Source organism: Penicillium solitum, assembly GCF_028829755.1.
Source record: "Penicillium solitum strain IBT 25940 chromosome Unknown utg000009l_segment0_segment0, whole genome shotgun sequence".
Lineage (NCBI taxonomy): Eukaryota > Fungi > Ascomycota > Eurotiomycetes > Eurotiales > Aspergillaceae > Penicillium > Penicillium solitum.
The window spans coordinates 509888-537548 of NW_027072128.1; the positions used below are offsets into that span (position 1 = coordinate 509888).

Consider the following 27661-nt stretch of genomic DNA (forward strand, 5'->3'; position numbering starts at 1 on the left):
CATCATCCGAGTAGCTCGTCTCAAACACATAGAAGCCCTAGGTAAGATAGTCGTCCTCATGGAACCTTTCGAGATCTTCAAGATAGAGGAGTAAGTTAAGTTCATTCGCTGTAGCTTAATATCTCGTGTCAGGCTAGACTTTGTATAAGCCTTTCGAAATGGCCGTGCTGGTTTGATATCGGCCGCTCTGCCATGGCTAAATGATCGTACAGCGAAGCTGCGGTCTTGTGGCGCTGGACGAACTTCGAGAGTTGGATCGACTATGGTATAAGCACAGATAATCAATGATGTTCCTCGTCCGCTCATTTTTAAATAAAGTCAGAAAAGCCGAGAACTTGAAGTTGCCGAGGCTGAGCGACACTTAGTTACCAGATATCAAGTATAGTGAAAATGAAGGTTATACTACGTCTATAGCTTTTTAGTTTGAAATCATGTGTTCTCGTAACTCGTCCTCTATGGTATATAAAGTACCCGGGGAAAAAAATGCAAAGATGAAAATGAAGAAACAAACGCCGAAAACGCAATGGGTCTCAGTGCATGCATGGCCCATCACCCATTCCCTGCAATTACGCGCAAAGCGCATGCATATCTATGCCTTCTTCGGTCTCCCCTGAATGATCTTCTCAGCCCATTCTTGCATCGGTTCCAACTGAATTTTCCCCATGACGTGGGTGAACTCGGTGAGATCAACACCACTCGAACGCTCATACTCAACCATCTGCAACAGCAGCTCCACTTTGTCGATATCATGCACGAATATGGCCTCCTCAGTCGTATTCGCCTCGTATTCCTCAAAGATTTCCTTGATTTCCTTGCCCGAAACGACGCCTCCGGGGACCTTGGCGAGGAGGGTAGTGGTGAGGTAATCCATAACGGAGGCCTCGCGACGAGCCTTCTCGGGCTTAGAGACGGGGTCGACTGGAGTGATATCGCCAACAAGCGCCTCGGCCATATCATGGATCAAGGCCATCTTTATGCAGCGCGGGATGTTGATCTTCTCTGCCACTGACGGCGGGGCCATCATCGTCATGATCGACATGCGGTACATATGGTCAGAGATTGACTCGCCATTTTCGATGCCGAAGCGGCACCAGCCCGCACGCTTTGTAGTCTTAAGGCGCTCGATCAAGTGGAAGAAGGGGACAGGTGATTCAGAGTTCTCCTCTAGACGGTAGGGGAGGGTAGAGAGCACTGCAGATATCAGCTTTGCGGGGTCTAAGAAGAGGGGTTCGAGGCTTACCAGTCTCGGGGGTCCACGTAGAGTTGTCGGAGGCCATAGCTGATGCCTTTAAAGGGAGAGGACGACCGAGAGAACCAAATAAACACAACCAAGAGGGTAATTGAGGAGCAAAAAAAAAACAAACTATAACCAGCGCGGGACTGATATACGCTGCAAACAGTGCAAACTTTCGTTATCTGTTTACTCTCCGCCGCCTGTTTACTAAAGTCCCCTTGGACACAGGATGGCTGCGACAAGGCCTGTTCGGCCGAAACCCCTGGACTGGCCGGGTCCCTCACATTTGGATGTGTTTATTCGCAACCTGAAGCTGTTACATCTAGATCAACGTGAGGATTGGCCCGGTATATCTCTCCGCGCCTTGACCCCGACGTCACAGAATCAACGACACCGAACCCGACTGATAGAATGGGCCCTGTACCACCTCTACGCCATTTGGGATCCGGAGACCGCTCAAAATGTACAGTTACTCAATTGCCAGCTTCGAGTCTTCTGAACTTTACTAACATCCCCTGCAGAAACTCCGGCCCTTCTTCCCCCCGTTAGAGCCTCTACAGTCTGTTAACCTCCGCGCGGCCTTGTTTCGATGTCTAGGCGAATTGAAGAAGAATGGCGATCTGGGAAGGGAGATTATTCTTCGCAAAACCATGCTGGATGATTGCAAGGGCGATAAATTCGAGGAGCTGCTCGCTGGCTTCTCCGCCGCCGTTCTCCGTAGAGTTGTGACGGTGTCCGCGGACGAGATGCTTTTGAATCCCGCCATGAAACTTTCGACTACGACAGCAATGACCCTAACCGACTATCAGAATCTCCTACCGCTCATTCTTGCGCACCAAGTATCTCTCGGTTCTGCGGGAGAACGCCATGCCCGAGTTAGAGAGGCGTATGATCGGTTCTCACAGCTGCTAGACGATAAAAAGGTCGAACTGACCGAACGTGCGAATCAAGGATCAAGTGGTTTCTTGGATGATACGCAGAGCGAGCTGGAGAGCTTGGTGCGTGAGTTACAAACAAACTGGCTGGGCAGCGAAGAATGGGCCACTGCACTGCTCAAAGGTGGATCACAAAGCAGCACTGATGCCTTTCTGGAACTCCCTTTCTCTGCGGCATGGATGCGAGCAAAGGACTCGAATGTAGACAGTCTCAGCGGTGGGCTGAAGCAGGACCTGGTCCTTGATTTGGAGGCTCGGGTTCTACTCCAACGAAGTCGACTACGCAAGTGGCATGAATACAACAAGTCCCTCTCAAAGGAAAGAGGCCCCAACGAAATGACCACAGCCTCGCCTAAAGAACCACGTGTGTTATTCCGGGATCACCAGTCTCTCACAGTTGCTAGTATATCCAAATCCGTTCGCCAACCCGGGGATCGCGGGCGGACGTTGAAAGGCCCAGAGAAATATCTCCTATCCTCTGTAAACGAGGCCCTATCCCGTATCAACGGCAAATCTCGCGTCAAGCCTGCAGTTTTCACACCGGAGGTTAAAATGAGCAGCAAACTACAATTCAGAAGCTCCTCGGAGATTGTCAGCTCGCCATCAACAGTGGCCGAAGATCACCACGTCCCAGGTCATTCAACAGACTTGGAAACCCAAGAGCTCTATCAAGAGCCTGAGCCCAAGCCCAAGCCCAAGCCATATCCAGAACCAGAGTACACTCAACCCTCTCCCCCGATCGTCCGTCTCCCCCCAGACCTCCCCTCATCAGGCGATGAACCAACCCCAGAACCAATCAAACGCACCCACACCTTAGCCGAGCGCACGCGCAGATCAATGTCCCTCCTTCCACCGGTTGCCCACGAAGCGCCACGCCCACGCCGCAGACCCCGCCCGTCATTCCCGGTCAACCAGTTCGTGACGCCGCGGAAGACCTCTGCGCACTCAACCCGTTCGAGGGGCGAGATCTCACGTGCTTCAACGCCACAGGATCAACTCTTTGAGGAAGATGCTGAGTACGCGAGTGTCTTCAAGTCGCGGCCGCGTGTGGCGCTCAGTCCTATCTCGTCGCCGGCTGTGCATGTCAGTCCATCTTTTGAGGAAGAGAGTTTTGAGTTAGATTATGATGATGGGGATGAGAGCGAAGGTTATGAGTGGGGGGATATTGATTCGCCTTTGGCTGCTCCGCGATTGAGGGGCTAGGTTGTCAAAGTGTACATATGCACATATATGTACCGGGATTTCCCTACAGGTTGGGGACTTTTCTGTTTGTCCTGCTGCTTTTAAAGGTGATCAAACTCAACCTCCATCCCTTCCATTTGACGGTGGGCAGACGGGATATTACGTGCGGATCATAGAGATGTACTTATCCATACCCGTGGACAATTCATTCATACATAAAATAATATAATATAGGTGTTGACAGTATTTAGAATGGTACTCATATGCATGTAACTTATCGATCACTTCTTGGTTTTTTTTTTGCCCTTCGCTTTAGATGTAGGCTTATTTCTATCGGATTGTTTTCTCGGTTGAGTTCGATTGTTATACAGAATCTGATGGTCATCCTCTCGTAGTGCGGAAGACAAGGAAGAGGAAAGAAGAATGGAGCAAGATACGTGTATCCATGCACCCCTGAAGCTCAGCCCGAATGAGGCTCTTATAGTCTATACTACTTTTTTTAAGGAGCCAATGGCTGCTCTTAGATTGTAATTCGGATTCAACGTGGTCGCCGCTCGTTGGCTTAGCTCGGGTGAACCAGGGTGGCTAAGTCAGACCGGTCTAAAGAATTGAACAGATTGGGAAGAGGGGAACTTGGGGATTTGTGTAAGCACAATTCAATAGACATGTCATACTTGCATGTTTTTTCTAGTCGATTGGTCGACACCTCGGATGTTTACGAAAGGGAAAGTTCATGGCTTATAAGAATAGCACGGGGCATAAGTCTTGTCCGAGCTAAGCAGCAGGTATTAAGACAACCCCCATTTCATCCGAATACTTGGTACCTTCTATGAAACTGCTTCTACGGAGTACTCGTTATAGATCCCATCCTCCAATCCGGAGTATTTGCACTACAAATTACCTAGAAGCGTCCATCATGTCATTCGTCCGCCCTACACTCAGTCTCAGTTTGGGTCACACTATCAACGACCTCAAAAAGGCAGAGAGCATGAGTGGCCAGTCAGATATCAAAAACGCCCCCGCTATTTTTCGCGAAACAGTCAAACGCATCCCATCCCTCCTGGCATACTTCGAAAATTGCAAGCAATATCTCGATACAACTATGGTGATGGCGATGGGAGAAGAGCTCCCTCCATCAGCCATTTCCATCATGAAAATTTGCGAGGAAAATGCTGCCCGGGTAAATGGGATTTTCTCAGCCGTGGTTGGAAGTTCAAATGCAGCGGCACAGTACTGGAAAATTGCACAAGGAGCCCGATTGGAAGATCTAATGAAGAAAATTCTCACGAATGCGATTGAAATGTCAAATATCACACAACTTGCGATCATAAGTAGTGTCACGGAAGTTGGGAAGCTTCATAGAGATTTGCGCTCGTTTATGGAGATGTCTGCGTCGTTGCCGGAAAACTAGGCGGCTTATTCTTTCAACAACTTCGGAGATGGGTATCAGAATATCAACATTTGAAGACCAGTGTGGGACACCAATACAACAACACTGGGCCCGGCGATATGTTTACTGGCACGATTCAGGGCCTTCAGACGTCCAAATGATATGTAGGAAGCAACACTGTTGTTCAAGTAAACCTTGTATATACTGAACCAATATATGAGGAAGCAGCATAGTTATTTCAATCAATTCACCAAGGTGACAACGATTCTTTTCCGTATAATTTGAAATTCGTTATTTCTTACCCTCCATACAAAATTCCCTACAGGTAAGTTTCCAAGGTTACTTTAAAGTCTGCACAAGGTTTAACCTAAAGTTTGTTTTAGATCTTTAATATACACAAGGTACACAAGGTAGCGATGAGACAATTAATGGAAGGCTAGAAACCGTCGCCTTTGACGCCATTTTAAGCCTCCCGCTTCACCGTCGACGGCAATGGCGTCACAGTATCTACCACCCCGCGTCGCGCAATCTAATGCCACTATAATTTCTTGTTTGTAATGCGTGCTGGCTAGACTCTAGTTCCTAAAATTCCACTTTTATCTCTGGAAAGCCCAAATAGGCCTCGGAAGCAAGGCGTTTTTATGAGTAGATATTTGTTCGATGGCGCTCCTAAGTGACTACAAAAGCCGAAGGATTCGGTAGAGAAGAAATAACATATGCCGCAACGGGCACTAGAAAACTCTAGTTGGATACTCTAAATTTCAACATATTCAATATAGAGGGATTAATTATCCAGTTTGAATTTATTACTAAATAGCGATGACTCGCTCGTACCGCACGGATCGAGTGGGGGTCGAGTATGATGTGGATGTTTTAGTCTCCAAACATGAAACGCACATGTTAGAGATAAATTGGGGGCCTCAGTTTTGAGACCTGCAATGTTAAATACTTGCAACTAGTACCCATGTACAGAGTACTCCGTACGCTAGTTGGTTAACTAGTTAACTAGTTATCATCACATGTAGATACAGTAAGATTCAAAATATAGAAAAAGTATCCTAGGAAAAGGATTCCGCAACGGCCATAAATTAAGACCAAGATCCTAAAAACTCTGCCACGTTTTATCAGTGTGACAGAGATCAACTCTACAGGAGGCCCTTGCTCGGAATCTGGCGATCTTACTCGTTGTAGTGCGTAAATGCTGTAATGGGCATTGGTCTCGAGATAATTGCCCCCGCCCTCGTGCGCTACTTAGGCCCCAATATTTTCATGTCCGAGTGTACGGAGTACATATTTTGCGGATGTTGTCCAAGAAAATAAAAATAAAAAACATCCTTCCTTCCGAGGAAGTTCTCTGGCGTCAACTTCTCCCTCATGGCGTCTCCCTCGGACACACTCGTTCACTCCCTTGGTCATAATACCTTGGGAAAGATAGATATCGCTGTTCAGTCGGTCCTTTTGGCTATTGTTTTTGTTTCTGTCGGTCTGCGGTTATGGGCACGACGATTGCAGTGGATTTCACTGCAATTGAATGATTTGTTGATTATAGTTGCCGCGGTAGGTGTATCTATTTCATTACTTCTTCTCAATATGTGGCACCGTGGGTTCCCCGCAATATCCCGGCAAGGCTGACGATAAAAGTATAGTTCTTTATGGTCGGTCGCTATGTGGTGGAAATCGTCATGGTCGTGCTGTGTGGAATGGGGCTACATTCCACCGAGGTAGCCCAGGTCGGAGGGTCCGATATTTTTGTCCAATTCAATCAGGTAGGTCATAATGAGTGGCATCTATTTTGATTAGATCGATTTATGTTTCTCAAGCTAACCCTACCGTCAGCTTACATATGCGGGTGATCTTCTCTGGGTCACGATAATCGCCTTGATCCAACTGTCAGTTCTCAGCTATTATGTGCACAGCTTCGGTCAGCGCACTATTACCTTGCTAGCATATGTCCTTGTAGGTCTATGTTCGGCTCTCTGGGTTGCAGGCTTCTTTGCAACTGCGTTTTTCTGTACCCCACCGAAAAGAATATGGCTTGCAAACACTCCGGGTCATTGCGGTGATCGCAAGATGCTGCATACCGGCGTCAATGCGAGTGAGGCAATTCTCAGCTTCTTTGTTGTCATTCTTCCTATCCCCTTGATATGGGGCATGCCCCTGTCGAAGACTATAAAGAGTTCACTAGCGTGTATCCAAGTGCTAGCGCTGGGGTGAGTAATCCGTGGTCGTGTGCAACAAATATACATTACACCCAGTGACTAACCAATGACCCAGCATCGTTGCCATCATTGCTATCCGCATGAAAATCGAGTTTGACCTCGACCCCAAAGACCCAACCCATGGCTCTGCCAGGAAGTCAATACTTTCATGTATCGTGCCTCTTCTGGGAATAATTGTTGCCTGTCTCCCAACTCTGGAGCCAGCCATTCAAAGGATTTTCAGGATATCGGCGCTTCCCTCTCCAGCCCATACATCTATATATGATCCGACGTTTGCGAGGTATTGGAAGGCGACGGTTCTTTCGGGTAGAGGGATGGAGGAACCAGAGATGCCTCTGGTCACTCTTGCGCAGCCTTTCATGGCAAAGATGGGTTATCTCGCTCCTGGGGATATTCAGGTCACATCTCATTGGGAGATTCATTCGTCGCGGGGTTCGGCGAGACTTGATAGATCACCCGTACGGCAGGCCTAGGGAGGTTTATATCGAGAAATGTGTGGCTTATATAGATTGAATTCTAGACTTTGGGTCTGGTACCCGAAATATAAATATATTAAGTTGATGTCTTTTTTTCTTCTATTCCATATAAGTACGGTAGGTAGGTAACAAATGCCCTCGGTATCGACCACCCGAGATATAGTTTGCGCTTCCAACTATTCCAGTAATTCTAATGGTTGGCCCCTTTTCATTGCTTTCTTTGTGAATACTGGGGATGTCAAGTATATTAAATTTGAAAGGAAAGGGGGTGATAAAAAAAATGGTTGGAGCCAAAGACTTGCATGCACCTGGAAATTATATATCTCAAACATGAAAACATTTCCATGCATGTATACCGATTTCTGCGCCTCCTTTCTTGCCTCGAATTCATTAGTATTACAGTATATACCAAACTCAGGCGAGAAAAATGACTGTCTTGTCTTTGTTAATGTATCGAATAACCCCAGAAAATTGCAAACCATCTGTGCACGCAATCAGCACATACTCTCAATCTGGAAAAGGGAGCTATGCTTTATATACGCTGCCCACGAACATCTTTCATCCCAACTCATTGTGGTTGGCCAATTGGCCTAGTGGTAAGGCATCCGTTTCCGGTGCGGGAGATCGTAGGTTCGAATCCTGCATTGGTCGTTATATTTTTGCTTTTGTCCTCTATAGACATGGGGGATGATGCATTTTTGCATCTGTGTTGCTTACTGCATGGATCGATTGACTTCATTGATGGCGAGGGAGGGGCTGGAGGGGGTAGAGTGACATGATGTTAGTTAGGGATTGTAAGCCAAGTAAGTCACCACAGAGATAGCGAGACCTGGGTGGACAGAGAGAGATACATACATATATGGGTGTCAGAAACACATACTCAAATTAGTCTGAATTATAACATGCCTCCAGGGCTGTCTGTATACAGGCAGAACAAGTCGCTTTTAGTACAACAGATATATCATAACTAATATAATATACCTTCCTGGATGAAATTAGAAATTACCTAGATGGATGGAATAATTGAACATATAAACATATAATTAGCATCCCATGTTAATTTAATCTATGACATCGACCATGTTCTTAACAAAAGATGTTTTTAAATAATCAAAATTCACCCTTCTTGGTGATTAATGTACCAATCAATGTGTATGTATGTATGTATGTATGTATGTATGTATGTATGTATGTATGTATGCATTATGTATATGGTATGTATGGATTGATTGCCAAAAGACATAAACTTCCTTCGCCATATGAGGAAGAGAGAGGACCGTCCACCCACCCCACCCAGCTAGACAAGAACAAAAGGGAATAAATAAATAAGCCTAGCTGATGAATAAGGAGTACGTACAATTTGTTGTAGAGTAACAAAAAGCAAAAAGATAACGACCAATGCAGGATTCGAACCTACGATCTCCCGCACCGGAAACGGATGCCTTACCACTAGGCCAATTGGCCGCCTTGTGTGTTAAGTTGATCAGAAAAAGGACCCATGAGAGAGGCAGATTCAGCGCGAGCTGTAGCTCTAATAGGAAGACAGCTACCTACATAAATAAGTATGAAGGTATGCAAGAATATTGTCGTCTGCAGGTACCAACCAAGACTTTGGGTGGGATTTGCATTTTTATTCGCGCTCAGAGCAACCACTGTGAAGGACAGTAAACAAATCCATGAGATCCTAAGCAGGAGAACCTCAAGGTGGACGATGTCTTTCAGGAAGAAGCAAACAAACCCTTGAGCAGGGCGTATTGCCCATCGCCAATTTCCCGGAAAAAAGCCTGCGGGATTAAAGACCTATGGCAGAAGGATTATTAGTGTAGGTCCTGGACCCTACATTATTTCCCACGATGAGCCAGGATCATCCCTTGCATAGCAGGGAGGTGAAACCATGATCGACGAAGAAATTTGTCGCGATCAAGCATTGGTGCATTCCGGTCGAAGGAGAAAAGAATTCAGCCACCCTGTCAGAGCAGCCAAAAAAGCAACCGGATTGGCCGCGAGGGGTGTTCATATCGGGGGACGGAGCAGGACGCGACGACGCCCCTTCATATCCCAGTTATGGCAGAATGTCACCAAGACGATCCGTACTGAAAAGATTAAAGAAGGTCTGGAATCCCTCCAGGTGACTCGCATTCTCGCAGACGCTCATTAATACCCCTTCTTGTTTTTTTAAATTTACCTCATCCAGCTCCGTCGCTCGCCGACACTTCCTTTCCTTCAGCTAGATACTTGCGATAAAGGTCTATACAGCCGACACAATGGTCAAGACTACTTACGCCCTTACGCTCTTTGCGGCCGTCAGCTTGGCGGCTCCCGTTGCTCAGCTGAATGGTCGTGCCGAGCAGCAGGGTTCCGTTGAGCACAAGAACCTCATTGAGGATATTCCCATCATTGGAACTATGCTTGCAGGGGTATGTGCTTTTAGCTCCATTGGGAGCTGAGGTGCTAGAAAGGCAAAATACTAACACCAATCGACCAACAGAAGCAGGAGACCAAGCGCGACGAGGCTCAGCCTCAGCACCACAACGTCATCGACGATCTTCCGGTCATTGGAGGTCTTCTTGGCAACGTAAGTTTGGGCTGTGGTTTTGAATACAACTACAGGAGGACTAACCATAGCCTCGGAATAGAACAAGGAGAACCAGCGCCGGGATATCGGGAGAGATGGTATCAGTGGTTTGCCACTCGTCGGAAATCTTTTTGGAAAGGTTTATATTTCAAACAACAGTCATTTTAGGGTCGGGATGTTAACGCAATCTAGCACACGCACACTGGTGGTGAGAATGGTATGAACAAGCGCCAAAGCTTCGGTCAAAACCATGGTCAGAACGCTGGTCAGAACGCTGGTCAAAATGAAGGTCAGAACTATGGTCAGAACGCCGGACAAAACGCCGGCCAGAACCATGGCCAAAACCACGGTCAAAACCACGGTCAAAATGCCGGCCAGAATGGCGGCAAAAACTGGAAGCGTGACATCGAAAGCAGCCTCAGCAGCCTTCCTATCGTTGGAGATCTTCTCGGAAAGGTACGACAAGCATCCCCGGCCATTGGAACAGCCACTAGAATAAGAGAACGAAGTCTGACACCACACAGAACCAAGATAAACCCTCTCACCAGCAGACCGAAACCCCTGCCAAGCACCTCGACAACCGCGATGCGGGCCACTCCCAGGGCGTCTTTGGTATCCTGCAGTCTTTGACCAGCGGTAGCGTAAGTTCTTCCCAGACCAGATTATTTATACAAGTGTTAATAATTCCAATAGCCCGTTTCCAAGAGCCACAAGCGCGATGAGTCCGCTACCCCCAAGGTCAACGAGGGCCAGCAGGGTAACCAAAAGGGAGCCGAGAACCAGGAAGCCAAGGAGAGCGAGAGCTCTGGCGGCCTTCTCGGCGGATTAATGGGCGAGAACGGCCTCGGTGGTCTTAAGGGCAACTCCGAACATGGCGTCGGCCTTCTCCCAGTACGTGCCACTCACCAACACAGACGCACGACACCAGGCTAACATTCGTCTAGATGCGCCGTGACGCTAAGGAGCTTGAGGCTCGACAAGCCCCCATCCAGGGCTCCACACTCACCGGTGTTCTCCTCGAGGGTGGTGCTTTGGGCAAGGTCACCAATTTCCTTTCCGGAGGTGCTATGCCCAAGCCCGGTTCCAGCTCCCCCACTGACATGGGCGATGGTTCTACTTCGGGTCCTCCTGACCCTGCGTCTGGTGCTGGTCCTCACTCTGGTCCTGGTCTTGCTGCTGAGCAGCAGCAACAGGGGTCTGGTGCTGCTTCTGAGTAAGCTATACGCAGGGCAATTGCTTTTGTTTTATTTATTTCTATCAATCGAACAGATTGGCATACGGATTTTCATGAAATTAGTTGGACTAGCCGGCCAAGATTGGGGATGCGCAATCGGTTATGCTGGGTTGTTGAGTTGTTATTTATTCTGCCAAACAATGTCAAATGCTTTCATTGGTTCAATAATAAACAGTGTGTAAAACACAGGCAATTTTGAAGTTTGGACACAGAAACCCGCAGGAAAACCCTGCTAAGTAATGAGACAGGCAGACGAAGCTGCAAGGAGCGCACGCAAAGAAAGCAAAACATCGAAATCGTTAATCGTAGTCAAATCAAAACCGGCTTTTCCGGTCCGGACCACCCAGTTAAAGAGCGCCCTTGGGGGGTATCAGGTCGTTACACGCGATGAAATCAAATACAGCCACTCGAGATGGAACAAAATGCTCCGAAAGGCAAAGACGAGCCTAATCAGAGTCATCATACATGTCCACATCGTCCACTACCACCGTCGTTCCCAACGCCTCCTTCCCTTCCCGGATCATAGCTTGTAGCTGCTTATTCAATCGCTGGATACTGGCATCTTCTTCTCGTTCCTTGCGGCGCATCTTAGCAGCCTGTCGCTGTATATCAGCAGACGCAGGTGTATCCCTCAACCGAGGGGATGGCAGTCCCCCCTGTCCCTTAGTAGGGGATTGGGGTCCGGTAGAAGCGTAAGCGACTCGTTTAGCGAGCCGGGGCATCACGGCAGATTTGCGACGAGGACTAGATGCTTGAAAAGTGCGTCGTGTGCGGAGTGACGGGCTAGCAAGCTCGCTGCTACCCACGAATGGATCCGAGCTCTCGGGTACTACAACCCAGCTTCGGTCGACCTCGTCGTCTGGATATTGGCCGGGTACGGGTGTCGAGCAGTATGCGTTCGGGCTGTACATGTCTTTCTCGGTGGATGGGCTGGTTGAGGGCAGCCAGCTGGATTCAAGGGTTGTTGCTGGGCTGGATGACATGTCGTAGCCCTGTCCTCCTCCTGCGTAGAACCCTCGGAATGCGCCAGTCCAGCATAGATCGAGTACTTTGCTCACAGCTTTGATCACTGTCTGGCCCCAGCCTGTGGGTGTTGTGGTGTTTGGGCCATCGGGGCTTGCCGATATAATGTCAGAGTCGCGGCGGCTACGCTTGCGACTGCCGTTGTAGTTTGTCAGGTCTGTTGACTCGTCGCAGGAATCGAAGGAGGGTGGGAGGAAGGATTCGCGGTATCGGTTTGGACGGTAATCAAGCTCGGCCGAAGCGTGGGAATCGTTGCCTCCGGTTACGCTTACTGAGCGGTAGCTAGAGTGGATCACCGGGGATCCGGTGAAATTGCACTCAAAATGCGACGAAAGTTTCTCTGTGTTACGACGTGGTCGCTTGCGACTTAGTGAGAGAGAATAGAGCGATGTGGAAGCCGTGGAGGCTGGGACTTGGAAGAGCTGAGAGGGCGCATTGGAGAGGTCAAGTTTAGGTTGTGAAGCAGAGTTGAAGATAGCGTGCATGTCGGGCATTTTAGAAGGAAAGAAGAGAGTAAGACAAAAAAAAAATCAAAGATCAAAGATCAAAAGATCAAAATCGGAGAAAAAAAGAGGAGAGTCTCTTGAGGAAAAAAAAAAAGCGAGAGGTTGGATATCCGTGTCAGGATTAGTGTTCCTTACTCCGTACAAGTCACTTCTCTTTGTCTCACACTATTTAAACCCCCCTACATGACATTCTCATATAACATGTATCCCATATACCCCATATATCCCATATTTCAGTATTCCCCATATTGAAATTACAATCGCTGGCTGGTCCATTGTACTCCAGCTGCCTCCAATCCCTCATCACCATCAACTAACACACACCATCCCTCGCCGCCCTGTCCCCCATCTCCCGCAATCACCGCCTCAAAGTGGCTGTGGGCGTATTCCAACACCTGATCGTTAAAGGTACCAGGTTGTAACCAAACTGCAGGGATCCCCACCGAGTGCGCTTCCTCCAACACCTGGAGGGTTACAGCCGGGGGAGTCACCACTGAGAGGGAAGTCTGCGCCGGCGATGGCAAGCTGGCCGGAGAGGGGACTGTATCATAAGCACGCGAGGGGAGAGTGATCTGCGCTGCTCGGGGATTGAGTGGTGTCACCGGTAGGGAGTGTTGATGATACCAAGCGAGGACTGTAATAATTTAGTTTCTCTATACCAATGCCAACAAAGAGTGTGTTCCCCTACTTTTGTATCCGAACTTATGAGTGTCATTGCTGGCCCCCGCCACCGCAAAGCGGGGGGAAGAGAAGAATCGCTTGACTGCTGCCATGGTAATTTGAATAATTTGAATGGAATAAATCGATTTATGTTCTCAAAGAGCGAAAGTAGTCTTTGAATGTTATTATAACTGGTAGCCAAGTAGGTAATAGCAAACAGTTGTAAAGTTGCAAAAAGAAGAAAGTAAAGCGCGCAACCTCGGCCGATGACGACTTTGTCTCCCTTCATCACCCATCTCCGACATTCGGCGAACTTACTTGTTACTTCACGTCTTTCACATTCATCCGCATGCCACCCTTTCTCCCTCGCAAGCGCGTATCCTCCGAGGACCCGCCCCCGGCCAAACGCCAGGCCCGGCCCGATAATGCTCAAGCTCCCCCCCAAGCTCCTCCCCCAGCTCCGTTCCACCTCTCCGACTCCGACTCCGATTCCAACTCATCTTTGAGCGACGCACCTGAAGGTCTCCTCAACAAGGACAATGCCCCTCATGAATCTGAGGAATCCGAAGATGAAGAAGAGGATATTGACTGGGAGGATGCGATAGACAAGACTAGCGCCATTACACCTACTGTTGCGGCCCCGGAGCTACAGGACCTGGAATTGACCCTGGATCAAAACGAGACACACGTGGCCGATCTTCTGGATGGTAAGAAAGGACCTAGTAAGATCGAACGCCAAATCCGGATCCAGACACACTGTATGCATGTCCAATGCTTGCTTTTCCACAACGCTATCCGCAATGCCTGGAGCAACGACCCCAAAGTTCACGAGATACTGCGTAAAAAGCTACCGGAAGGGATCCATAAGGAAGTCAAGAAATGGCGCATAGCATCGGGCCTAGAACCACCAGAGCCAAAACCTGAACCGCCCAGGAGTAAGAAGAAAGGCAAAAAGGCCCAGAAGAATAAAGACTGGAGTGAAGAGTCCGAGCGCCTGGAACCAGGCCAGCCGGATATGAGCCGTGGCGATCCAATCATTATCTTGATCAAGGTGCTGGTCGCATACTGGAGGAAGCAGTTTCGCATCACAGCGCCAGGACTGCGAAAGTATGGATACCGACCGGTATCTGCTCTTGAGACTGCAATCACCGACTTTCGCGAGGAAGAACACGACCCAGAGCGGCATGGTGAGCGTATCGCCAACCTTGACGAATTTCGCGCGATCGCCGAGCGTATGCAGGGCTCGCGGGATGTTGGCGCGCAGCTGTTCACGGCTCTCGTCCGTGCTCTAGGCATTGAGGCTAGGCTCGTGGCTAGTCTACAGCCGCTGGGTTTTGGTTGGACCAAGGGAGAAACCTACACACCTCTCACACCTTCCAAGGCAGATAAGGACACCGATAATGAAGGGGAGCGAGAAGCATCCGAGCCTGAGACTGACGCAGCTGAAAATAAACTGCCAGCGAAGAACAAGCGCAAACAGTTTGACGAGGATCTACCATTTCCTATCTACTGGACCGAAGTTGCCTCACCCGTCACGAATGAGATCATATCTGTCGACCCGCTTGTACTTTCCAACCCCGTGGCGCCATTTGCAGATACAGACCTACAAGCAAACTTCGAGCCACGCGGCGCAAAAGCAGACCGGGCCAAACAAGTCATATGCTACGTTGTCGCCCACTCGTCAGATGGCACTGCCAAAGAGGTCACAACAAGATACCTTCGACGGCGGACCTGGCCGGGGAAAACGAAGGGCTTCCGAATGCCCTTGGAAAAAGTACCCGTAGGTCCTCGCGGGCACTACATCGCCTTCGACTGGTTCGGGATGGTAATGCGCGGGTACCAACGAGCCCGAAAGAGCAAAACAGCAGTCGACAAACTCGAAGAAACTCGAGATCTACAACCTAACCAACCCGAGAAGAAGAAAACAACGCAAACCGTCGATACTCTGCAAAGCCTCCGAACTTCCACTGAGTTCGTCCTAGAACGCTTTCTCCGCCGTGAAGAAGCCCTCCGCCCCGGCGCGGAACCAGTCCGAACCTTTATCGCCGGAAAAGGCGCCCGCGCTAAAGAAGAGCCCGTCTTCCGACGAGCTGACGTGCTAAAATGCCTCTCCGCCGAAAGTTGGCATAAAGAAGGCCGCCAGACAAAACCGGGCGCGGTAGCTCTTAAGCGTGTGCCCATCCGCGCCGTGACGCTCATACGCAAACGCGAAGTCGACGAACTGCACCGCCAGACCGGCGAGAAGCCTCTGCAGGGTCTATACGCGCGTGATCAGACAGAGTACATCGTCCCGCCACCTATTCAGGACGGCCGCATCCCCAAGAACGAATATGGTAATATCGACTGTTTCGTGCCGAGTATGGTTCCCGCAGGCGCGGCGCATGTCCCCTTGCCTGGTACTGTGCGGGTATGTAAGAAGCTCGGCATTGACTACGCGGAGGCAGTGACGGGGTTCGAGTTTGGATCGAAGATGGCTGTGCCGGTTATTCAGGGTGTTGTTGTTGCGGCTGAGAATGAGGATTTACTTCGGGATGCTTGGAAGGTTGAGGCCGCGGAGAAGAGAAAGAGGGAGGAGCTTAAGGCCGAGAAGAAGATTCTGCAGACGTGGAGGAAGTTTTTATTTGGGTTACGGATTATGGAGCGGGTCAGGGATGAGTATGGGGGTGGAGATCCGGATGCTGATCGGGAGCGCGATTCGCATAACCCTTTCGCTGCACAGAAGAAGAAACAGGAGGACGAATCGGATGATGATGGTGTTGATGAAGAAATGCCTGATCGGGAATCGTCATATAACGCTATTGATCATGGCGGTGGCTTTCTTCTTCCTGGTCATGAAGATGATGCGGACGATGGGTTGATTGTGGAGCACCATCAGCAGCAGCGGAGTCATGCAGGTCCGTCTCATACTGATGCCGATGATCCTGATGACAATGAGCCATTCGAATCTGGATCTCCTGCGGCAAACTCCCCGCCTGTGTCTATCTCTTCGGATTCAGATAACGAGGTGGATAATGGCAAGGGTGAGGACTCAGAACCTGAATACGCACCTCGCTCGACACGCCGAATGCGAGGCCGAGGCCGTTAATGGAATGAATGTATCATCCATATGGCTAGGACTAGAAGAGGGCTATGTGTTGTGTTATGTACTATGTACCGATGCCAGCAGTCTCTTGCACCAAGTAGGATTGTTTGCAAATCCTGATCTGAAAAAACTTCTTCGAAGGATAGTGATTAAAAATCCAAAAGAAATTTGTCTTACGGTGTGTAATGTAAAATCGATTGACCATATCAACAATTGCCCACCCTCATTATTGGGCTATATGCACAACACAACGGTCAATGGAGCCCGCTATCGGCAGTTTTATCCTTGTCCAGGTCCAAGGGGAGTTACGAACAAGGTTAGTTGGAGCATTCATCGGAAGCGACTAGCTCAAACAACTCCGGAGGAATGGACCGAAGATCCATATTTCATGTGTCACTTGTTGGATCTCGCGCAGCTTCAGGAGCGCAACCTCAATTCATCAAAACCAATCACCTACACCGTATGTTCTGCCTGCTGATGCTATTTAATCGGTCTATCGCGGCCCCAGCTGATTCGTTCTTAGTCGCGTCTTCTCGTGACTAACGCATTAGAACGGGAATATATCATGTTGTACGAGGCCAAAATCACCACCGAGCTCCTGGGCGCGCTCAAAAATTGGATGGATGCAACAATCCCCATCCAACGGCCTACAATTCAGCAGAAAAGAATCCCATACAAGCCCTATGATACGTTTGATAGCCGACTCAAAACTGAGATAGGGGAAACCAGCCCTTTACCTTCCCACATTCTTTCAAATACATCAGATGATGTGGATGGTGTTGACGAGTACAGTGGAAAACGATCATATGAACCAGAAGATAGCGGCTCATCCAAAATGATGAGGATTTGAGAAAGAAGAGCGGGTCTATTGGGGGACCTGGGAGTAGGGAATTCATCGGCATGTTAGCGATCTTTTTTTGGATGGTCAATTTCGAGGAGCGTTTCGGGGACATTGTATCAATATTTTGCATGTTCTAAGGATGAGTGACGACTATGTAGTATTCCTTTTAAACAGCTTACCCATATTTCTTTTCGATAGATGACTGTTATTCGTCAATTTTGTAGAATAAATATATATACCCTTGGGTCAAACTTGGGCCTCGGCCATCAGCTTTTCTGAGTCATTCTAACTCGAATAACCTAGTAAATTGCTTAAAAAAAGGCGCTAGAGCACTTGGTCTTGAATCAATCACTAACTATGTACTACTATAGATCCTCGATAAAACCGGTCTCTTGTGTATTGTTACACTGACACAGATCATTCTAAATAATCAAGGGGCAAGCCCATGTTGTGTGTTGTGAAGAGCGAAAGCGGATGGTGATTTATTTATAGTGATGTTATCTTATTCTAAAACCCCCCACAAACCTATTGAAAACCATTGAATACAAGCTCGATACGAAGAGTAAGGCAAGGACTATGAGAAAATATCTTTTTTGACTATTGTGACAGTGAAGACAAAAACAAAAGCCAGTTGAGGACATGGAATTGAACATCCGTGTGATCTACCCATTTACTGTAGCCGAGAGACAAGCGTAAACCGTCTCATCTAGAAGGCCGTGGCCGAGGCAGATGGGGCAGCACCGCTGGAGGAACCGCCGGGGGGAGAACCACCACCACCACCCATACCAGCACCGGCATTCTCGTTCTCAACACCACCCTGCTCAGTGTAATAGGCTGCGGGGGAGACACTGGAGTCGACGGTAGGGTCCATACCAACGGAGATCCAAGCGAAGATTCCGTCGGAGATATCATCGCCCAGGTAGACGTATTCCATGAATGGGTCAATGGTATCGAGCTCTTCGCTGAGAATGCTGTCGTCGGAGTTGAGGGTCACCTCCTGAGTGTTGGACGAGTACGGGGAAACCTCATCAGCGGCAGTAATAAGATCCTGGTCGAAGAAAATCTGTCCAACGTGCGACGAGTGCGCGGAGTACAGACCGGAAAGGGTTCCGTTTGCAAGGACCTGGGTCTCGTTGGCTGGGTGGGTGAGAACTATTGATGATGTTAGTAAATATTGGAATTGATTTCAATTGGTAGCATTTGGCAAAGGTCATCCATGCAAACAAAAAAGAAACGGTAAAAAGAAAAAAAAAAAAAAAAGACAATAACCATGAAGGGAGAATTTCGTATCTGAGTATCATACCGTGGATGTGAGTTGCGCGGCCAGTGTAATGACCTGGGAAGGTGGTTTGCATCTGGACAACACCCTCCCTGTTACTCTTCTGAATACCTCGGAGGAAGGTTGTGTTGAGGTTAGTCGTATCATCAGAGTTGCCGTTTCCACTGGCGACGACTCCGGAATAGACACCCTATGATGATTGATATGAGCGGAACTGTTCGTACTGCAATACAGTGGGAATTAGAGTGAAGGGTTTACTTACGGTGGAGTTGCAGTGCCACAAGTCCATGTAGATCTCCGGAATGGGATCGCAGGTGTTGGTGTTGATCAGCTGGATGTCCATGTAGAGAGGAATACCCCCCTGGGACTCCGACATGTTGTCACGAATAAGTTCACCCGTGACATCTAAACCGCGTTAGTAACATTCAATCATAAAACAGAAATGGGAAGCTAACAGTAAGGTCCCTGGGTGACATCGGGTGCGAGAATGCAGGTAGCATCAGTGCCAAACAACACATCGGGGTCGGTAGAAGGATCCACTCCCGTGAGGTTGGAGTGGTGTGAAGTATCCAGAGCGCTATCGGAGCGCGCCTTGTGCAAGTGGCTGGCTATTGGGTTGTTAGAATGTGATAGTGTTTGTGGACTTGACTTTCAAAACATACTAGGCTGAAGACCAAGGCGGCGACGAAGGTTCTTCACGGCCAGGTGGCGACGGACCACATTTCGGTCTTGCTGGCCTCGACGCTGAAGGCGAGAAGAACATTGCGCAAGGCTGCGCGAGTGAATAGGGGCACTTTGCAAGAATTCAGCCCGCTCAGCAGCTTCGGCTCTAACATCATGTCCCGGGTGAGCGGACACGATGCCAGTCAGAGCAGTCAGGCCAATGGCAACAACAGATGGGAGATGAACCATGATCGAGGTATTGAAGTAGTTAAAAGTTGAATGTGAATGAGGAAGTTGAGGATACCACAGGTGGGTGTCTTGGGGTGTTTTATATCTATCTTCCTGATGCCTATTTGGAAATACCAAGGCGGAACATGGCTAGATTCAGGATAGACCCGCTTGAGATAAACGATATTTTTATGAAGCTGACGAGGTATATGGGGTAGCCCTGCGCCTGCATTGGCAAATGAAACGCGTAACATTTCTCATCGAGGAAGGGCATTTAGGTAACTGCAGGCCCCTGCGGTGGAGCTTCAACCATCCATTAATAGCCCCGTCATAGTGCGAAGGGTAGCAATTGCTTGCAGCTGATAGGACAACGGTAGATTGTGAAAGAGCCAGAGGCTTGGTACAGCAGCAACTCTAACCAACTGTGATGAATCCACCGTCGATCACCCTGGCACTATTGTCCTGCCAAGGACAAACTAGCCATTGAGGGTTTCGAAATTTGCCATGCGGGGAATTAAGGACGCGGCCCAAGGATGATATCCATAGAACAAATCTTTCTCTGCGTAGCACTAGACTTCGGCACTAGACCAAGTGATCGACCATGATGACGAGGCCCCACTCATCCAATCCAGAACTGACCCATCTAGAGTCTGTAGATGTGAAAGGGTCTTCAAACGTAGAGGCATAACCGCCAGTTGGCAAGCGAGCACTCCGCTGCCCAAGGATGTGGCTGGGTAGCTTATGCGTCCCTGACTTGTCATGGATGGGTTCAATGGCAAATGGTAGATAGGTCCCCTATACTCAGCCAGTAAATTTTCAAACAAGCCCGGTCCATCGAAACCGCAATGTAACGGCTAGACGGGGCGCATGGAGTCTTTGCCCTAACGTGCGTAGTAGTGTATACGTATTCGGTCTTGGCGGTCCACGTCCGGAGGTCCCCTGCGAGATCAGTCAGCGGAGAATGGAGCCCCGATGGCTTCCAAGGTTTGGCTGAATACTTGTGTCAACAATCAACAATATATATGCCGCACTCCGAGATTGGCTACAGGAAACATTCAATCAATGAAAGACAAGGCACATGTGAAAGTATTTTTCTTGTTAAGAGTGTATTTTCCCATTCAATCTGTGTCCTGGAACAAAATAATGTTGGGTTTCCAAGATTTGCCAAGACGCTGACATAAGCTGAAAGAAAGGCTTGGCAATTGCTTACTGTCCGGAGATCCCGATGTTCCCAGGGCTGAGTTGGTGGATTTCAACCTTATGGGGAGAGAATGCGAGTACACAAAAAAAGTGGGATCCATTTTAATGAGGTGTGGCTGTACGGAGTAATGTCTCATCAGTTACGCCTCTGGGGCTGTTTTGCGTCGCCCCCTGATGACTTCACTATGTCCTTCATGATGAATGTGCAATTCGTTTCCGATTTTGCTATCCCAAGGTTATTTTTGGTCTGTTACACCGCTCTTCCCTGTTCTTATATTACTATCACCACTTAGTTAACCTTGGAATTCTACCTAACCGGCCCCGATATAGGAGGGTCTATAATTTTTATAAAATAATGTAAGGGCCGGTTAGGTACGCCTTTGGTACTTTGGTATTAGACTTCATGTTCCCTAGGGCTATTCCCCAACTAGGAAATTCTTTCATTTTTCTACCGAGGATAACAATTGTCAATATGATCGAGACTATGGCCCAAATATATGTGTGAACTTTTGGGTATCAAGCATCGTCATAGTTAGCTAAATGGTTGGCTACAAGAATTAAAAGGAAAATAGTATTAAAAGCCATTTGAATTATATTAAGTATGTTACATGCATATTCGTGGATATCGGGGGGATCGCATGAAACTGTTAACTCATGATAGAGGCAATAATAGAAGCAAAGCCTGCTGAGGGTGGGCTAGCACTACGTAAAAGACAGAGAACAAGAGAACCACCATGGCAAAACCAGCCCGATGGATTAGACTTCCTGCTGGGTCACGCTGGGTGCATGGGCAGCCTTCTCGTCCATTCCAATATCGGCAGCAAAGGTGCTGTGAGGCTGCCACTTAGCGGAAGTGCGAGGAGTGGTCTCTTCCATCATCTTGTCAACCTGCTCTAGGGTTAGACCCTTGGTCTCAGGAATGAGGAAGTAGGTGTAGATAAAGGCGCAGGTGCACAAAGAGCCCCAGATGAAGAACACCTTAGCGCCAAGGTTACCCTTGTCGGCATCCGTCATGTAAGGAGTGATGACTGCGATGATGCAGTTCCAGAGCCAGTTGGAGGCGGTGGAGAGGGCCACGCCGCGGGACCGGATGGGCAGAGGGAAGATTTCGCCGATAACGACCCAAGCGCCGGGGCCCCAGGTGCTGGCAAAGAAGAAGATGTAGATGCAAATGAAAGCGATCATTGCACTGACGGCCTTGGGGTTGCTGCCATCGGTGACACCAATAATAGCGACAATGAACTGGCACACAACCATACCCAGGGCACCCCAAAGAAGCAGAGGGCGACGTCCGTATCTCTCAATGGCGTAGAAGGAGAGTGGAGTGGAGAACACATTGACAATCGTGGTGATCATGCTGATCAGGAAGGGGTCATCAATTGTGCCAAGCTGCGTGAAGAAAGTGGTACCGAAGTAGAAAATGAAGTTGACACCAGTCCATCTATAGCTAGTTAGTTTATATTCAATAACAGGGAGATGAGAGTAAGACATACTGTTGCATCATCTGCAGCGAGGTACCCAGGATAGTACGACGAAGGTTGCTGTTAGGGTGCCAGAGGCTTCCGTTGAAGCAACTGAGCCAAGTGCTGAAGTATCCACCCTGAGGGATAACCATTTGTTCGTACTGGTTGTTGGCGTCAATCTCATTCAGCTCCATCTCGACAAAGTCTGAATTCTCGGGCTGTCCACGGATACGGGCCAACACAGTGCGAGCCTTATCCTTCTGACCCTTGCGGATGAAGAATCGAGGGGACTCGGGCAGCATGAACAATCCAAAGGCTAACAAAAGAGCCCAGAGCATCTGGAGGGCAATGGGGATCCGGTACGACCCACTGTCTGTACGGTCCTGGGTACCATAGTTCACGCACGAGGCAAGCATCATGCCAATGGTGATACAAAACTGGTAACCCGAGACGATGGCACCACGGACCTTGCGGGGTGCAATCTCAGACATGTAGAGAATGATGATAGCGGAGACAAATCCGATACCGAAACCGGAAATGAGACGACCGGCAACGAGAAGTCCAATGCTGGTAGAGGCGGTCTGCAAAACGACACCAACGATGAAAATGGCACAGCCAGCGATGATTGTAATCCGACGACCGAACCAATCAGCCAGATCACCGGCGATGAGGGAACCAAAGAAGGTTCCAGCGGAGAGAATGGAGACGATGAGTGACTTTCGGGAGGACGGGATGACGAATAGCTTCGGTTCGGTAGTGGCAGGATCCTAGGCGTGGTTAGTGAGATTCTAGGAACTTGTGGGCAGACCTTGACACTCACAAGATCTTCGAAGTGCTGGATGAAATACTTCATGCCGAGAACACCGTTTATGTAACCTGAGTCATAACCGAAGAAGATACCGCCAAAGGCAGCAAAGGCACACATCAAGTAGGCCTTGAATGTGACCGGGGCCTCAACACGCGTGGCATCGACCGGTCCAGAGGTGACCGCTCCACCAGGCATGGTAGCTAGTCGATGAGGGTAGATGTATGTAAGAAATCCAGAAAGAGACAAAGTGAGATGTCTCAAAAGGAAGATAATGTGAGGTGAGAGGTAGATGGAAGAGGAGGAGAGGAAGGGACTGGGGAGGGGGAGAGAATTTATATTTTATATGTCAGGCAGGTCCTCCCCAGACTTCCCCCATATCCCTGGAAAAAAAAAAAAAAAAAAGCAAAACTACGAAAAATAATAATCTCATCTAATCCATATTTGACTTGGTCCCTGTCCGCCGAAAATACAGAAAACTTAGAAATCGGCTGGAATGACTGTGTAGCCAAGTCGACTCTAGAAATTTGACCACGCGATAGAAACGGCAAGTATAGAAAACCGGGGAAGTGCTGCACGGCCCAAGCCGTAAAACTGTGAGACAAGGTGATTCGATTGGGCAGAATCCCCAGATTTGATCCGCTGATCCTTGTCTCATTACAAGAGGGTCAAAGTGACAAGGAAAGAAACCCAAAACCACTGCAAGAATCCTCCCCCAACTTCATACATGAACATCTAGATCCAAACAGAGCCTCGGGTTGACAAACCGGAGATGCCCACTTTAGGATAGAGGGTCCGCAGGGAAATCACCTTTGATTGGTTGGTTGCCTATGGGACTGTGCACGTGGATACTTCTTTTCTTTTTAGACTGTGACTCCTCCAGTCCACAACCCCCCACATCTTTTTCCCCAGATTATTTTTATTCCACTAGTACCTCCAGGGGTATATATATATATATATATATATATATCTAGCCTATTTGCCAATGAAAAAAAAGGCGGCTCAGTTATGAGTCTGGTGATCTGAAGGGAACTGCATACAGCTCACAGTTGAATACTTCCAGACTAAAAACTACTACTCCGTATATTCACATCAATGTCACATTGAGGGCAAGCCGTACAAAGCACAGACCTTGACGACGCCACACAATCACACTCTCCCCTTTACTTTAAAGGGAAAAAAAAACTAGTCTTGGCGTAAGGCAAGCTGACTACGGAGTTAGTACGGCCAGGGTATACAGTTAGAATAATCATAGTAAATTAGTTTCATGACTGCTACCGCTTTACCGAGTGTATGTTGCTAGCCGTGTATAGTTAGAAAAAAATAAGCAATAAAAAGACGATCAAGACGATCAAGACGATCAAGACGATCAAGATGTGAATATGGGGTTCGGGCATTGCCGAGCTCACTAGTGGGTCTCTCAGAAACACAAGATTTCTGATGGCAGAGGTGGGCTTTCGAGGGTTTATCCGTTTTTCTTCCACGGAAAAACCAGCCAGTTACACACGGGGGGCCCTAACCCCTTTCACCTCCGCAATCTGTCTTGGCTATCACGTGAAGTCGAGTTTTTACAGTCTGTCCCGTGCCAGACATCGCCACGAAGTGAACGAGCGGGCTATTGTCGGGAGAATTTCGTGCTTGTTGTCTTGGCTACTTTGCATCGCGACAGCGCGCTTGAGCGTGGCATGCTATTCGATGTCAGAAAATGTGACTCTACTAAACTTCCGAACCATTCCCCCTTTGTTACCTACCCAACTCTGGAGTGGCCAAATACAGCAAATGCTACCCCGTGCCCCATCCACGGGTCTGCGCTCGGCTTACGGAGTACAAAGGGACTGATCCATAGGAAACTTGCCATATGGTCTCGGGTGAAATGGTGGTATAAGGGATCCACATTGGCCATACTAAGTGGATATGGGGACCGAAGTTAGGGGAGCTGAAGGAACTGGGACTGCCCGAAAAACAAACGAGAAAATGGAGCGAGCCGAGGAAATCACATCCGATTCCGGTGAACACTTTCCGTTAGAACAGAGATTTGTGATCCTTTTTGAGGGGAAAATATCTATCGATACGTGGGGACTCGGTAGTTCCCGAGTACGATGTACTTTTGCACTACTCCATACTCATTCGGCATTGAGAATATGGAGAAGTCTCCGGATCCCCCGAATTTAGGTTAGTTTTTCTGGGCGTAGCATTTTCCCAGGACTTGTCTTCAACGCTGGATCTTGTCACCGGTGTAGAATTATGATTATTATATTATTCCCTGCGATAATCAATTTCCTCTTTTGGATTTCAATACATGGCCTTGACCACGATTCGTGGCATCTCGTTTTTTTTTGTATATTATTTCTCCGGTTTAACTGACACGTACATTTTGACACAACGTTTGAGTACCATGGATTGCATCTGTACATATTGTCCTACGTTGTATTCCGTGCAGGGGTCTCGAGTCCAGAGCCAGGGTGTTCGGTTGCACCTGCATCAAGATTCGCCTTGATGGCTCCTTCCTATAGCGATAGGTACCAGGTAAAGGTTTTATTTTCAATAAAGCAATAACATTGAACAATGAAACCAACAAGTCTTTAAATCAAACTGTGTGAACATGATCCCCCAAACCTATGCCTCATGTCGAGACTGAATGTCAAGTCCAGCCAACTCGTCTGTCTGGCGCCAATCCTCTATCTCCTTCACATAACTCTTAATCCCCTCTCCCCAGATACTGAAGTGTGCCGCCAGAAATGCCTCACGGTCGTCAAATTGGAGTCCCTCCCGATTGAAGTACCCCGGAGTGCAATCTAAAACACCTCCCAGTGCTCGCGCTCTCATCAAAACCTTGGAAGTCCATTCTCCTTCGGAGTGAGAGCTAGGCTCAACAGTAAACGCGGAAACGGTGACATTTGGCTTTCGCTCCGAGGCTAACTTGCCGGCTTCCGAGATGATGTGCGCGACATGAACGGCAAGCTGATCGAGAACATAGACCTGGTTTGCTGACGCTCCTGCTTGATACGGACCTGGAAAGAATAGGTTAGGAAATCCATTCGTCATTACTCCATGGAGTGAATTCAGCCCCTTCTGCCATTTTTCCTGGAGGAGCTGGTTGTCACGTCCGGTGACAGTCAGATCCCCACGATCGCTACTACCTCCAAGACTGTAGCCAGTCCCAAAAATGATGGCATCCAAATCATATTCTTGGTGTTCTTCCAATATCCCTCGATCTGTCACACTCCGGATTCCCTTTCCATTAGTGTCCACCAGGGAAACGTTAGGCCGATTGAATGTCCTGAGAAAGTTGTCACTGAAGCACGGCCGTTTGCACCACCCAGGATACCAGGGCTTCAAAACTCGAGCAGTCGATTGATCGGTCACTGTCGCTTCCACTCGACGGCGGATTGCCTCTTGGCGACGTAAATCTAATTGATGCATCCGCATCAGATGGTCCGGGTCAAGACCAGAGGGACTCCCGATGAGTACACTGAAAGACTGCATTTTGGTCCAACCATCATCGACAAGGTCTATATCTGGGAGAGGATCCTCGTCCGAGGGGAAGGCGTTGAAATTCTCCATGCGCTCTCGTTGCCACCCCGGGCCGGCTTCTTGAACCATGTTCGCCCACCAGGTGCGATCAGTGGAGTGGTTGTGACGCCAATCAACAGCAGACGGTGTGCGTTGAAATACAATTACTTTCTTTGCCCACTGGGCAAGGTGTGGGATCGCTTGGATGGCAGATGCACCCGTGCCGACAAATCCAATCGTCTTGTCTTGAAGTCTATGCATGGTTGGGCTGCTTGGACTTCCTCCGGTATAATCATAGTCCCAGCGCGAAGTGTGGAAAACCTTCCCCTTGTAGGTCTCAAGCCCATCCAATTTTGGAATTTTCGGGGAATTCAGCAACCCGGTAGCCAAGATAACAAAATCAGATTGGATTGCGGTGGGTGACTGGCCATGTGGTGTGATATGGACTGTCCATTGACAATCCTGGTCATTCCAAGCCAACTTGCTGACCGCGGTCTGGAACAAAGCCCGTTCACGGAGATTCCATTGACCGGCAATGCGATTCGCGTGTTCTCTCAATTCAGGCCCGGTGACATACTTTTGCGACGGCATGTACTTCGTTTCCTCTAACAACGGCATATAAGTATAACTTTCGACATCACACGCTAGGCCGGGATATTTGTTCCACCACCATGTTCCCCCAAAGCCACCTGCTGTATCCACAAAGAGGATCTCAGTCGCACGAAGAAACCCCGACTGGAGTAGTCGCACTGCGAACAGCAGCCCTCCGAACCCAGCGCCGACAATGAGCACCCGAACCTTTCTCTGCCCGAGCAGATTGTTGTCGACATTTCCGTTCGAATGGAGGTTGTTCGTGGATTCATCGGTCAAGCCCACATATTGGGTTGGCCCGTCAGGGCGTAGGCGTTTCTTGCGTTCCACATCATACCGATCTTGTGTATTCTGCAGATCGTGCTCGCTCGTCTTGGCCATATTCGTGGTAGGTTGGTCAAGACCAGGAGCCTCTAGGCCGGCAACGTATTTGTCTGGCATCATGACGAAGTGAGAAATATCCCCTGCATTCTCATGAGCAAGCCGAATAGAAGTTTATAAGTGCCATCGTGAGTTGTGTTAGCTGTTCAATGAAATGCAAGGTGTTAGCAAATCGTTTGTG

At 48.7% G+C, this 27661-nt stretch overlaps 13 protein-coding genes across 13 annotated transcripts; 7 read left to right on the forward strand and 6 right to left on the reverse strand.

The window, feature by feature from the left end:
• Positions 1-439: 439 nt before the first annotated feature.
• Positions 440-1324, reverse strand: N7455_011321 (HD domain-containing protein). The gene is made up of 2 exons (XM_040958913.2): positions 1241-1324; positions 440-1191 (listed from the first exon to the last, which is right to left on the reverse strand). The coding sequence occupies exons 1-2, from the start codon at positions 1275-1277 to the stop codon at positions 590-592; spliced, it is 639 nt and encodes a 212-aa protein (XP_040810698.2). The 5' UTR covers positions 1278-1324; the 3' UTR covers positions 440-589.
• A 139-nt stretch (positions 1325-1463) lies between these two features.
• N7455_011322 (uncharacterized protein) lies at positions 1464-3372 on the forward strand (the record flags this gene model as incomplete). The annotated part of the gene is made up of 2 exons (XM_040958895.2): positions 1464-1697; positions 1756-3372. The coding sequence occupies 2 exons, from the start codon at positions 1464-1466 to the stop codon at positions 3370-3372; spliced, it is 1851 nt and encodes a 616-aa protein (XP_040810651.2).
• An 895-nt stretch (positions 3373-4267) lies between these two features.
• On the forward strand, positions 4268-4762 carry N7455_011323 (uncharacterized protein; the record flags this gene model as incomplete). The annotated part of the gene is made up of 1 exon (XM_040958941.2): positions 4268-4762. One exon carries the CDS (start codon positions 4268-4270, stop codon positions 4760-4762), a length of 495 nt encoding a protein of 164 aa, XP_040810665.2.
• Positions 4763-6115: 1353 nt separating this feature from the next.
• N7455_011324 (uncharacterized protein) lies at positions 6116-7433 on the forward strand (the record flags this gene model as incomplete). Its single annotated transcript, XM_040958893.2, has 4 exons — positions 6116-6298; positions 6388-6507; positions 6578-6951; positions 7016-7433. 4 exons carry the CDS (start codon positions 6116-6118, stop codon positions 7431-7433), a joined length of 1095 nt encoding a protein of 364 aa, XP_040810714.2.
• A 1897-nt stretch (positions 7434-9330) lies between these two features.
• Positions 9331-9594, forward strand: N7455_011325 (uncharacterized protein; the record flags this gene model as incomplete). Its single annotated transcript, XM_065606633.1, has 1 exon — positions 9331-9594. One exon carries the CDS (start codon positions 9331-9333, stop codon positions 9592-9594), a length of 264 nt encoding a protein of 87 aa, XP_065459799.1.
• Positions 9595-9700: 106 nt separating this feature from the next.
• On the forward strand, positions 9701-11228 carry N7455_011326 (uncharacterized protein; the record flags this gene model as incomplete). Its single annotated transcript, XM_040958924.2, has 7 exons — positions 9701-9853; positions 9925-10011; positions 10073-10150; positions 10204-10467; positions 10536-10652; positions 10705-10902; positions 10956-11228. 7 exons carry the CDS (start codon positions 9701-9703, stop codon positions 11226-11228), a joined length of 1170 nt encoding a protein of 389 aa, XP_040810652.2.
• A 463-nt stretch (positions 11229-11691) lies between these two features.
• Positions 11692-12762, reverse strand: N7455_011327 (uncharacterized protein; the record flags this gene model as incomplete). Its single annotated transcript, XM_040958881.2, has 1 exon — positions 11692-12762. The coding sequence occupies one exon, from the start codon at positions 12760-12762 to the stop codon at positions 11692-11694; it is 1071 nt and encodes a 356-aa protein (XP_040810644.2).
• Positions 12763-12983: 221 nt separating this feature from the next.
• Positions 12984-13656, reverse strand: N7455_011328 (CoA-binding protein). Its single transcript, XM_040958898.2, has 2 exons — positions 13463-13656; positions 12984-13408 (listed from the first exon to the last, which is right to left on the reverse strand). Exons 1-2 carry the CDS (start codon positions 13545-13547, stop codon positions 13029-13031), a joined length of 465 nt encoding a protein of 154 aa, XP_040810672.1. The 5' UTR covers positions 13548-13656; the 3' UTR covers positions 12984-13028.
• Positions 13657-13783: 127 nt separating this feature from the next.
• Positions 13784-16519, forward strand: N7455_011329 (Rad4 family protein; the record flags this gene model as incomplete). The annotated part of the gene is made up of 1 exon (XM_040958873.2): positions 13784-16519. The coding sequence occupies one exon, from the start codon at positions 13784-13786 to the stop codon at positions 16517-16519; it is 2736 nt and encodes a 911-aa protein (XP_040810620.2).
• A 385-nt stretch (positions 16520-16904) lies between these two features.
• Positions 16905-17366, forward strand: N7455_011330 (uncharacterized protein; the record flags this gene model as incomplete). The annotated part of the gene is made up of 2 exons (XM_065606634.1): positions 16905-16976; positions 17040-17366. 2 exons carry the CDS (start codon positions 16905-16907, stop codon positions 17364-17366), a joined length of 399 nt encoding a protein of 132 aa, XP_065459800.1.
• A 697-nt stretch (positions 17367-18063) lies between these two features.
• On the reverse strand, positions 18064-19548 carry N7455_011331 (intradiol ring-cleavage dioxygenase; the record flags this gene model as incomplete). Its single annotated transcript, XM_040958880.2, has 5 exons — positions 18064-18509; positions 18661-18826; positions 18899-19041; positions 19092-19244; positions 19299-19548. 5 exons carry the CDS (start codon positions 19546-19548, stop codon positions 18064-18066), a joined length of 1158 nt encoding a protein of 385 aa, XP_040810678.1.
• A 1859-nt stretch (positions 19549-21407) lies between these two features.
• Positions 21408-23310, reverse strand: N7455_011332 (sugar porter family MFS transporter; the record flags this gene model as incomplete). Its single annotated transcript, XM_065606635.1, has 3 exons — positions 21408-22168; positions 22221-22957; positions 23011-23310. Coding segments are annotated over 3 exons (1722 nt in total), but the record flags the coding sequence as incomplete, so codon positions are not given.
• A 2301-nt stretch (positions 23311-25611) lies between these two features.
• N7455_011333 (flavin-containing monooxygenase) lies at positions 25612-27540 on the reverse strand (the record flags this gene model as incomplete). Its single annotated transcript, XM_040958861.2, has 1 exon — positions 25612-27540. The coding sequence occupies one exon, from the start codon at positions 27538-27540 to the stop codon at positions 25612-25614; it is 1929 nt and encodes a 642-aa protein (XP_040810717.2).
• Between the last annotated feature and the right edge of the window lie 121 nt (positions 27541-27661).

Bases quoted from the DNA above. Each gene is read 5' to 3' on its own strand.
- N7455_011321 (XM_040958913.2), bottom strand. From the start codon at position 1,277: ATGGCCTCCGACAACTCTACGTGGACCCCCGAGACTG. The intron at 1,192-1,240 runs GTAAGCCTCGAA...TGATATCTGCAG, and splicing joins TACGTGGACCCCCGAGACTG to TGCTCTCTACCCTCCCCTAC.
- N7455_011328 (XM_040958898.2), bottom strand. From the start codon at position 13,547: ATGGCAGCAGTCAAGCGATTCTTCTCTTCCCCCCGCTTTGCGGTGGCG. The intron at 13,409-13,462 runs GTAGGGGAACAC...AAATTATTACAG, and splicing joins TCATAAGTTCGGATACAAAA to TCCTCGCTTGGTATCATCAA.